This window comes from Sminthopsis crassicaudata, chromosome 5 (assembly GCF_048593235.1).
Source record: "Sminthopsis crassicaudata isolate SCR6 chromosome 5, ASM4859323v1, whole genome shotgun sequence".
In the NCBI taxonomy this organism is placed as follows: Eukaryota; Metazoa; Chordata; class Mammalia; order Dasyuromorphia; family Dasyuridae; genus Sminthopsis; species Sminthopsis crassicaudata.
Genome location: NC_133621.1, coordinates 24,612,941 through 24,624,686, shown reverse-complemented (window position 1 = coordinate 24,624,686; position 11,746 = coordinate 24,612,941). Strand labels below are relative to the sequence as shown.

The window sequence follows — 11,746 nt, the reverse complement described above, 5'->3', positions numbered from 1 at the left end:
ATTGAGAAATAAAATTAGTGAATTAGAAAAGGCAAACAACTCCAAGGAAAACAGGATTAGTGAATTGGAAAAGATAAACAACTCCAAGGAAAACAGGATTAGTGAATTGGAAAAGATAAACAACTCCAGGGAAAACAGGATTAGTGAGCTGGATAAAGAAATCAGTTCTCTAAAAAATAAAATGGAAAAAAATTCCATAGAAGAAAAAAACTCACTTAAAAACACAATTGGACAATTACAAAAAGATATAAAAAAGTGAGTGAAGAAAATACATCATTGAAAATTAGACTCGAACAAGTAGAAATGAATGACTCAAGGAGAAACCAAGAGGTAGTCAAGCAAAACCAGAGAAATGAAACAATTGAAAAGAATGTGGAGGGAGGGATGGGAAAAGTTGTAACAGAAGTGAGTGCAAGGAACAATGGTGTAAAAATTACCCATGATTATGTTCTGACAATAAAAAGCTGTAATTAAAAAAAAATTATGTTATAAAGCAATTGTCATCAAATCATAAGGTACTGGCTAAGAAACAAGGGGTGGATCAAATGAATAGTTTAGATAAAAATTACACATTAATCAATGACTATAGTAATGTAGTATTTATCAAATACTCCCCCTTCAGGGATACCAATTCATTATTTCACAGAAGCAGCTAGGAACACTGACAAATAAGATGTAAGGGAATTAGCATAGGTCCATATCTCACAAAAGGTCAAACTCTATATGTGATTTGGGGAAGGAAGGTGATACCAGAGGCAACTTAGGAGATCAAGGGATAGTCTACCTCTAAGAGAAATGTTGCCCAAAGAAGAACTAGAGAACACTATGAGATACAAAATGCACAGCAAAACCGAGACTATCAAGTTTAAATGGGAAACACCAAATTGGCGGGCAAAATTTATAGACAGTGTTTATTACAAAGGAATCATTTCTAAAATATATAAATAATTGTGTCAAATTGACAAGAGTACAAATCATTTCTCAATCGAAAAAATAAAACAATTTAAAAAAAAGATATTGCTCTACCTGAATGTAATGATAAAAAAGAGTCTTGTCACCATCTTTCTAGAAATTATCAAGAAAAACTGTGCTCATATTCTAGAACCAGAAGGAAAAATGGAAATCTAAAGAATCCAGATATCACGTGTTGAAAGAGATCCCAAAATGTTAAATCTCAGAAATATCAAACCTGAAGAAATGTGGCTATTCAATGAAAAAAAGATTTTCAAGCATTTATTATGAAAAGACTTGAGCTGAATAGAGAATCTGATATTCAAATACAAAACTCAAAAGAAGTATTAGGGATGTAATCAGTAATCTTAAGCATAAATAAAAAAGAATAATAAAGAATAAAGAAATCATGAACAAGGTCATTCCAACAGGGAGAAAATACTATTTGTAACTCATAATATCTTTCTTGTTATTATGGAAATTAGCAGTATTTGTGTATGTGTGTGTGTGTGTGTGTGTTTGTGTGTGTGTGTGTATCTGAGTATATGCATAATTGGCATAAGGGTGAGTTGCATATAAACACATAATATGGATAAACAGAAAATAACATCAGAGAGTGAGAGAGAAATGGAAGGAGCAAAAGACAAAAAGGAAAATGTGAAATGGTTTAAATTATCTTCCACAGAAGAGGTAAGAAAAATAATTTGCAGTGAAGGGGAAGAGAAGTAAAGGAGAGGGAGTGAGTGTACCTTAAACTCCTCAGAATTGGCTCAAAATAAAAATAACACATAAAATCATTATATGTGTATCTTGCTGTGCAGGAAATTTGGAGGGGAAAAGGATAAGAAAAGAGTAGAGAAAGAAGAGCAGGTAAACTGGGGAGGGATTATTCAGAGGCAAATTTTTGAGAGGGAACAGCATGAACGAAAGAAATAAAAATGAACATAGGGAAATACAGTTAGAAATAGTAATTAGGAAAAGAATTTGGAAGAGAATTTCTCTGATGAAGGCCTCACTTCTCAAACATATAGCAAACTGGGTAAAATTTAAGTAAAAAAGAAACATTACCCAATAGCTAAATGATTAAATGATATGATCTACAACTGAAATGGACTTAGCTCTTATCAATAATGAGATGATTCATGGCTATTGTAATAGACTTGTAATGGAAAGAGCTTTCTGCTTCATAGAGCTCTATGGGAATTCAAGTGGATCATAACATGAGATTTTTATCTTATTTTTGTTGTTGGTTCTCATTTTTTCCCTTTTGATGTGTTTTTTTCTTATATAGTATGATAGATATGGTATGATATTTAGAAATGCACTGTGGAGAAGTCTTCAGATAGTGGGGGAAATCTGGGTATGGCATAAGATCCTTCACCTAGAGGGAACACAATGAAAATGTTTGGTTTGGCTCCCCACCTGCCTTTGGTGTTCTCACCTTTCCTGAGAAGTCAAGGAGGGCATGATCCCCTGCCTTTGGTGTTTTCATCCTTCTTGAGAAGTCAAGGAGTGTGTGAACAACAGTTTTCTACTTGAAACTTGAAGCAAGGGATACTTACAGTAAGAGGCATTGACATTTCAAGAGCAGGGTGCTTATAGTTAGCACTTGCTTAGTGTGCTGTGATGATAAAATGGTTCCCTAGTTGGCCCGTACTTAGTGTGCTGTAATGATGTAATTATACTGATGTATTTAAGGGCTGGGAGGACTGGAAATAAAGACCATCCTGCTTCTTTCTCTTCTCCACTAAGACCAAGGCTGGTCCTGAGATCCTCCAGAGAGCTAATCAAGATAGTATGTTTTGGCACCCCAATTTGGGGAATCTAGAAAGTAAACTCCATTTTGGCACCCAGCATGGGGCCTCTAGAAAGTAGGACACTACAACACAGCTTAATCTATGTTGGATTACTTGCTAAGTAGGGGAGGAGAGAAAGAGAAAGGGGGAGAGAACATTTTAGGATACAAGGTATGGCAAGGAGGAATGTTGAAAACCATCTTTCCATGAATTTTGAAATAGAAACACGATTATTATAGAAATCTAACCAAAAAACATAATCTATGAATAACGATTATAAAGTCACATATATCCTCTGAAGTGACAATACCACTAATGGGGATGAATCCTAAGGGAATTTATTTTTATTTGTTGAGAACCTATGTGCATAAAAATGTTTATAGCAACTGCCTTCTCAGGGTGAAGATTTGGAAATTGAGGGTCACATTAGTTGAATAAAGGATGAGTATATTCAGACATTAAGCAGTGAAGAAACATTTTGATGTTTCTATGAGAAATGATGAGCAGGATGCTATCAGAAAAACATGGAAAGTCCTCGATGAACTCCAGCAAAGTGAAATGAAAAGGCTTTATAATAATAGCAAAGTTCAGGGATGAACAGCATTGAATAATTTTCCTATTGTCCACAATGAAATGATCTGATATTATTCTGAAGGATTTCAGATGAAAAATGATAATCTTACCTGGAGAAATAATTGGTCACAGATGGATACAGCCAGAAGTATGCTTTTATGTTAACTTTTTGTACTGATGGTTTTTTGGCAGGGGATGCAGATCTGGTTTCATTTGCAAAGTGATTTTTAATGTTTTGCATAACTTCACATGGGCTTTCTCACTTCCTGATATTAATGAAGAATCTCAGAGGGCTTCTAGTTCAATATCACCAGGTCCCAGATGGTAAAATGAAGCAGCACTTTTTAAAACCTGCTGCATTGGATAGATACTTGCTCTGGAAAAAGGGACCTGAGCTGGATCCTGTCCCAGCATTTACTATCTGGCCATGATCCTTTAATCACTCACCCTCAGTCTCCTCTGCTATGAAATGGAAAAACTCCACTCTGACTGAGTTGTGTTCGGGATCCTGTGAGGCCACAAATGAAAAGCACTTTGCAAATCTTCAAAGATGCTATGAGATTGGATGCAGATGCTAGCTGGGGTTATGATGCAGGCCCATCAAGGGAAGGAATTTTCCCACTTTCTCTACCCACAGTGGTTCTGGGGCAGAACTTGAAACAAGGTGCTATAATGCTTAGGTATTTCGTTCACACCTTTAGAGGAGCTCACACATAGACTCCACACCTTTAAGAGAGCACATATAAGAAGAGGACAAGCCCACTCTTGGACTTCTGGGAGATTCACAAGTCAGAAATCCACAATCCCACTCTGGGATGCAGAGTTAGATTCATTCCAACTTCCACCTTTGTGCTGGGTGGAGGCTGAAGAACAAACTTCTGCATTTGGAGACATTTGCAAGGAGCTCTTGGAACCAAGGAGAGAGACAGGTCTCTACTAAAGCTAGCCAGGCCTCAGGAAAAGAGACAAGTCTTTGAAGGACACAATAAAAGATTTGGACTTTAACTCCTGGCTGCATTTGGGGTTATTGAACTGAACTGAAACTAAGGCTGCCTCCAGAAGCTCCCCAAGAACCGTGCTCCCAGAGAATGATTATATTTTAGAGAAGAGAACATCATACACAGTAATAAGGACCTCCTCTGGGACTGAGGGTCTCTAAATGTTTTCCTAGATGCATAGATGTGAAATGACTTTCTTAAAAATGACACCACTAAATGCAAAACAGGAGAGTCTTTAAACTTTGCTCTCCCTGACTGGTCATGTTCCTTTCCACAGCATCTCTCATGTGAAGCAACATGGCCTAATGTTTAGAGTATTAAACTTGGAATTCTGAGAATTGGATTCAGTTTCTACCTCTGTGACCCTAAGCAAACATCTAATCTCTGTACTTCCTCAGAAGCTAAAGGCAAAATTCGGCTTAGATCAAAGGACTCTGGGCATCCTCAATTCTAGGTTTGCTCTGATGATTCTGGAATATTTCATATTTAATGAGTTATTTCTATCCCTAACAGAGATGGAAACATTGCTTTTTACTGTTCTTCCTTGTCCATCTTCTCCTTTGTCCATGAAGCAGGTAAAGAGTCTCCTCTATTGCTTTCATTTTCCTCCTCTTGACTGCAACAACAGCAAGAGTAGCAGCAGCAGAACCTTCATTATCAAGAAACTCCATGTTTCCAAGGAGCTCCTGAGAGACCCAAAGATTCAGCTCCCAGAAAACAGGGGTTGGTTTGTCTCCCAGCACTTAGGAGTGCTCACTCTTTGCATTAATGCTGGGACCCAAATGGAAGGAGAACAAGAAGCACTGTACCAGGAGTGATGGCATATATATGCACATCATGTCTTTCTTCCAATGATAGATACTTAACAAGGTGATGAATGCAGATGTAAAATTAAGATTTCAAAACAAATTAATGATAGGGAAGTGAATTTTTTTTTCTTTTTACAAAATTGTACCTAGAAAATTATACTCAGATTCACACATATCTGGAAGAGGCAGTTAAGAGTTAGTTTCCCTTAAATTTCCATTCTCCCCACCATATATATTCATCCTATATGTACAACCCATATGCCATCAGGTGTTCCCAATCTGGGATATGCAGATGGCCAGTGGTGCCAAGGGAAATGTATCCCATGGTATTAAGAATACTAGGCAAGAAATCTAATGATTATTCTGAAATAATTGAAGTGATTTCATTTCTCATGTGCATAAAGGAGGCAATGAGGTAGACGAAAGATATAAAATACCAGTCTCTAGTCAGGAAGTCTTATTTTTCTGCCTTCAAATCTGTCCTGAAACACTTAATAACTCTGTGACCCTGGACAAGTTATTGAACCCTAGCTTTGCAAAGTTTTGCAAAGAAACAAAATGAAAGAACAATGACAAAAATAATCCTAAATAAAAGGTGACATTTATTTCATTTGACATCAAATAGATTACAAAGGAGGTTACTGAAATTCCAGGGGGGCTGGGAATGAGAAAATTCAAGCCAGTTTACAGGGTAGAAATCTGGTCTCCAGTTGATGACCATGAAGTCTGTTCTTCATCAGTGAGTAGGTGATTCTTCTTCTCTTGCAAAGAGTGCTTGAAAATGTAAGGTGTTCAGTCCTGGAAACTGGTGAGAATTCCTCCCTGAAGAAACAAATGCTCAGCCACGTGAATAGCAGCAAGCACATGGATGAGAGTCTGCAGGAAAGAGAGTCATGGTACCTGGGTTTGTTCCTGGAAGCGGAGGACCAGGGGAAAATACGGGAGTAACAGGCCCTTTGAAGATCAAAAGACTGAACCTGTAAATGAGGGTGCCCCGCAGAACATTATAAAAGACAACAGTGCCAGGCATACCATGCAGGTACACTCCAATCAAAGGTAGAGGGCCTTTTACTCGATGGTTCAATGATCCAGGATATGTCTGTAAATAGAATTCCCCTTCCTTCTTGACACAGTGCAGCAGGATCACAGCAGAATCCACCTCCATTCCTTCAAAGGTCCTCATGCGTGGGGTGTAGATCCCCAAGGTCCACTGGGAGAGTTGAGTCACATCCACCACCCAGTACTGGTCACCTAAGGTGAAGGACTGCTTAGCAAAGACATAATGGCGAGGGAAGTCATCAGGAAACTTGGTCTCCACCTGCCAGCCTTCTCCAGCCTTGGCACTCTTGAGATCCTCTGAAACAGTCACAGAGGAATCAGCTGATGTGGGATCCATGGTGAGATCTACTTTGAATTTGTAGAGTATCTTTATCAGGCCAGGAGTGTAATATTCTTCCAGAACTGGGATGACAGCCTGGGCCCTTTGGGCCAACACAGCCTCACACCTTCCCAGCAGCTGCTTGGCATCCTGCAGCAGATCCAGATTGAGTCGGTGGCGTGTTTCCTTCAGCTCTAGCATGAGGTCCTTCAGACTTTTCCCGTACTCTTTTAGTCTGTCCCTCCTGGCCTTTTCTTGTTGTTTACATCTTTGAAGACTTCGGGATTCTTCTTCCTCCAGAAGAGTGTGTACTTTACTTTTTTCAAGGCGAAACAAATATAGCCACTCACAAACAGGACTCCCCCTCAGACTATGAAGTTCTTCATCTTCCTCCAAATGTTTCCCCAAGCGAATCTGAAGGTGCTGGAGCTCCCTCCTGTATTTCTGAGCAGCCTCTTGTATAGAGGAGATCTTGTGAGCCCCATGCTCTGGGGTTTCACAACATGTCACACACAGTGCTGTCAGATCCTCTTCACAAAAGTTCTTCAAGGGTTTCTTGTGAGCGTCACACTGGCTCTGTTCTTCAGTGCTCTCCAAAAGTTTGGAGCTGACTTGTTTGCCCAGCTCAGTCAACTCTGCTAGGCGCCTGTTCACTAGTGGGATCTCCCTGTCCTGGGACACTTGCTTGCATTCAGGACAGGAAAAAGCTGGGGCTCTAATTCTCCAGCTGAAGGAGAGACAAGCTTGGCAAAAGTTGTGCCCACACCCGATGGTGACAGGATCACAGAAGTAGTCCCTGCAGATGCTACAGGTGATCTTACTCTGCATTTTCTTCAGAATTTCCACAGTAGCAGCCATTGTGCTCTCTCCAATTGCTTCTAGTCTGCAGCAGCCAGAGGAAGATACTTCTCTTACAATGAAGGCAGTACTTCTGAGCAGGAGGATGCTCTCCTTTTATAGGAAATAGCCCCACCTCTTAGGCCCTCCCACTGAAGGTGTGAATTCCCCAGGCCTGGAATCTTGCAGTAAAACCTGTTAACTCTTCTTCTTGGGAGAAGCCCTGAAGTTTCTGAGTTCACACCCTGGTTGGCATCTCTTAATTGTCATGTTCCACCAAAGACAATGGCTTCCTGTGTCCCTCAGGAGATATGCTAAGAAAACATGGAAGTTTGACTCAATGGATTTTCAACTGTGATTTGTAAGTACTTAATGTAAACAGAAGGGGATTGATAAATTTCCAAATGGAAGCTAAAAAGAATTACAAAATGATATTTTTATTTCATTAATTAAACAACCTTTTTAAAACATTTTATATTTTCCCATTGGAAATTTTGGCATTCGTGTTTTTCAGTTGAGTTCCAAACAATGAGGTGATATCAACTGATCATAAAAACCTTACAATCAAATGGTGAAAAGAAGAAATGTAAAATGATTCCTTTTCAAACAATGATGCAATAAAAATTACATTCACTAAAAAGCCAAGGAAAGATGAACAAAAGACAATTGGAAATTAAATATTGTATTGTTCAAGCAACAAGTCATTAAGTATCAATAATTTCATCCAAGAGAATTTCAATAATAAGACCTTTGAGATGTAATGAAAATAGTTCTTAGTGGAAATATTATAACTCTAAATAGTAATATGAATACAATAACAAAAGAGGAGATCAATGAGTTCACATGCTAGAAACCAATTTAGAAAAAAGAGCAAATGATCAAGAATATTAAGAGATTTGATGGAAAAAATACAAATAACGCTGGCCTGGCTGTACTACACCTAAAATTCTGCTATAAAGTAACTGTCATCAAATCATTTGGTACTGGCTAAGAAACAAGTAGTGGATCAAATGAATAGATTAGATAAAAATTACACATTAATCAATGACTGTAGTAATGTAGTATTTATCAAAAACTCCACCTTCAGGGATACAAACTCAGTATTTCACAGAAGCAGCTAAGAACACTGACAAATAAGATGTCAGTATATTAGCATAGGTCCACATTTCAAAAAGGTCAATATGAATATGTTATTTGGGGATGGAAGGTGATCCCAGAGGCAACTTAGGAGATCAAGGGATAGTCTGCCTGTAAGATGTTTGGAAAAGGGAGAAATGTTGCCCAAAGAAAAATTAGAGGACACTATGAAATACAAAATGGACAACAAAACTAAAACTATCTAGTTTAAATGGGAAGCACCAAATTGGGGGGGGAAATTTAGAGACAGAGTTTATCAAAAAGGCATCATTTCTAAAATATATAAATAATTGTGTCAAATTGACAAGAATACAAATCATTTCTCAATCAAAAAAAATAAAACAATTCTTTAAAACTATTGCTCTTCCTGAATGTTATGATCAAAAAAGATCCTGGTCATCATCTTTTCTTGAAATTATCAAGAAAATCTGTCCTCATATTTTAGAACCAAAAGGAAAAATAGAAATGTAAAGAATTCAGATATCATGTGTTGAAAGATATCCTAAAATGATAAATCTCAGAAATATCAAACCTGAATAACTGGCTATTCAATGAAATAAAATGTTTTCAAGCATTTATCAGGAAAAGTCTTGAGCTGAGTAGAGAATCTGATATTCAAATACAAAATGCAAAAGAAGTATAAGGATGTAATTAGTAAAAAAAATCCTAAGCATAAATAATAAAGAACAATAAGTAATAAAGAAATCATAAACAATACCAACGGGGGAAAATAATATTAGTAGCTCATAAGAACTTTCTTGTTATTATCGAAATTAGGAGCATATATATATATATATATATTTGTGTGTGTGTGTGTGTGTGTGTGTGTGTCTGAGTATACACATAGATGGCATAGGTGTGAGTTGAATATAAAGAGATAATGTGGAAAAACAAAAATATCATGAGGGAGTGAGAGAGAAATGGAAAGAGAAAAAGAAAAAAAAGGGAAACATGAAATTGTGTAAATTATCTTCCACATAAGAGAGAAGAAAAATAATTTGCAGTGGAGGGGAAGTGAAATAAAGGAGAGGGAGTGAGTGCACCTTACACTCCTCAGAATTGGCTCAAAATAGAAATAACACATAGACTCATTATGGGTATATAATCTCTCTTACTCTGCAGGAAAATTGGAGGGGAAAAGGATAAGGTAAACTGGGGGAGGGATTATTCAGAAGCAAATTTTTGAGAGGGAACAGCATGAACGAAAGAAATAAAAATGAACATAGGGAAATACAGTTAGCAATAGTAATTAGGAAAAGAATTTGGAAGAGAATTTCTCTGATGAAGGCCTCACTTCTCAAACGTATAGCAAACTGGGTAAAATTTAAGTAAAAAAGAAACATTACCCAATAGCTAAATGATTAAATGATATGATCTACAACTGAAATGGACTTAGCTCTTATCAATAATGAGATGATTCATGGCTATTCTAATAGACTTGTGATGGAGAGAGCTATCTGCTTCATAGAGCTCTATTGGAATTGAAGTGGATCATAACATGAGTTTTTTTAACTTCTTTTTGTTGCTGGTTCTCATTTTCCCTTTTGATGTGATTTTTCTTATACAGTATGATAGATATGGTATGATATTTATACTTCACATGGTGGGGGAATTCTGGGTATGGCATAAGATCCTTCACCAAGAGGGAACACAGTGAAAATGTTTGGTTTAGCTCCCCACCTCTCTTTGGTGTTCTCACCTTTCCTGAGAAGTCAAGGAGGGCATGATCCCCTGCCTTTGGTGTTTTCACCCTTCTTGAGAAGTCAAGGAGTGTGTGAACAACAGTTTTCTACTTGAAGCAAGGGATACTTACAGTAAGAGGCACTGACATTTCAATAGCAGGGTGTTTATAGTTTGCACTTGCTCAGTATGATGATATAATGGTTCCCTAGGTGTGTTGTAATGATGTAATTATACTGATGTACTTAAGGGCTGGGAGGACTGGAGATAAAGACACTCTGTCTTTGACCATCCTGGTGGGACTCCTGCCTTCTTCTGTTCTCCACTAAGACCAAGGCTGGTCCTGAGATCCTCCAGAGAGCTAATCAAGATAGTATGTTTTGGCACCTCAATTTGGGAAATTTAGAAAGTAAACTCCATTTTGGCACCCAGCATGGGACCTCTAGAAAATAGGCCACTACAGCACTGCTTAACCTATGTTGGATTACTTGCTAAGTAGGGGAGGAGAGAAAGAGAAATGGGGAGAGAAAATTTTAGAATACAAGGTATTGCAAGGGGGAATGTTGAAAACCATCTTTACATGTATTTTGAAATAGAAACGCTATTATTATAGAAATCCAACTTAAAAAATATAATCTATGAATAAAGATTATAAAGTCACATATATCCTCTGAAGTGACAATACCACTAATGGGGATGAATCCTAAGGGAAATGTTTTTTTATTTGTTGAGAACCTATGTGCATAAAAAAAGTGTTTATAGCAACTCCCTTCTCAGAGTGAAGATTGGGAAATTGAGGGTCATATTAGTTGAATAAAGGATGAGTATATTCAGATAAGCAGTGAAGAAACATTATGAGGTTTCTATGAGAAATGATGAGCAGGATGCTATCAGAAAAACATCTCGATGAACTCCAGCAAAGTGAAATGGAAAGGTTATATAATAATAGCAAAGTTCAGGGATGAACAGCGTTGAATAATTTTCCTATTGTCTACAATGCAATGATCTGATAATATTCTGAAGGATTTCAGATGAAAAATACTAATCTTACCTAGAGAAAGAACTGGTCATAGATGAATACAGCCAGAAGTATACTTTTATGTTAACTTTCTTTTTTATTGATCATTATTTTTTGGCAGGGGATACAGATCTGGTTTCTTTTGCAAAGTGACTTTTTTTTTTTTTTAAATAAAGCTTTTTATTTTCAAAACATATGCATGGCTAATTTTCTTTTTTCCCCTCCTTCTCCCCCCCCCAGATGGCAGGTCGACTAATACATGTTCAATATGTTAGAGTATTAAATACAATATATGTATACATGACCAGACAGTTGTTTTGTTGAACAAAAAGAATCGGATTTTGAAATAGTGTACATTTAGCCTGTAAAGGAAATCCATAATGCAGGCAGAGAAAATTAAAGTGATTAGAAATTCTATGTAGTGGTTCATAGTCATCTCCCAGAGTTCTTTTGCTGAGTGTAGCTGATTCACTTCATTACTAGTCTGTTGGAACTGATTTGCTTCATCTCATTGTTGGAGAGGGCCACGTCCATCAGAATTGATCATCATACAGTATTGTTGTTGAAGT

The 11,746-nt window shown here is 37.3% G+C and overlaps 1 protein-coding gene across 1 annotated transcript; it reads right to left on the bottom strand.

Moving 5' to 3' along the window:
• Positions 1 to 5,709: 5,709 nt before the first annotated feature.
• On the bottom strand, positions 5,710 to 10,305 carry LOC141543247 (tripartite motif-containing protein 43-like). Its single transcript, XM_074268175.1, has 2 exons — positions 10,179 to 10,305; positions 5,710 to 7,656 (listed from the first exon to the last, which is right to left on the bottom strand). The coding sequence occupies exon 2, from the start codon at positions 7,361 to 7,363 to the stop codon at positions 5,966 to 5,968; it is 1,398 nt and encodes a 465-aa protein (XP_074124276.1). The 5' UTR covers positions 7,364 to 7,656; positions 10,179 to 10,305; the 3' UTR covers positions 5,710 to 5,965.
• Positions 10,306 to 11,746: the final 1,441 nt, after the last annotated feature.

What these genes read in the sequence shown, in the direction of transcription:
- LOC141543247 (XM_074268175.1), bottom strand. Translation starts at nt 7,363, where the DNA reads ATGGCTGCTACTGTGGAAATTCTGAAGAAAATGCAGAGTAAGATCACC.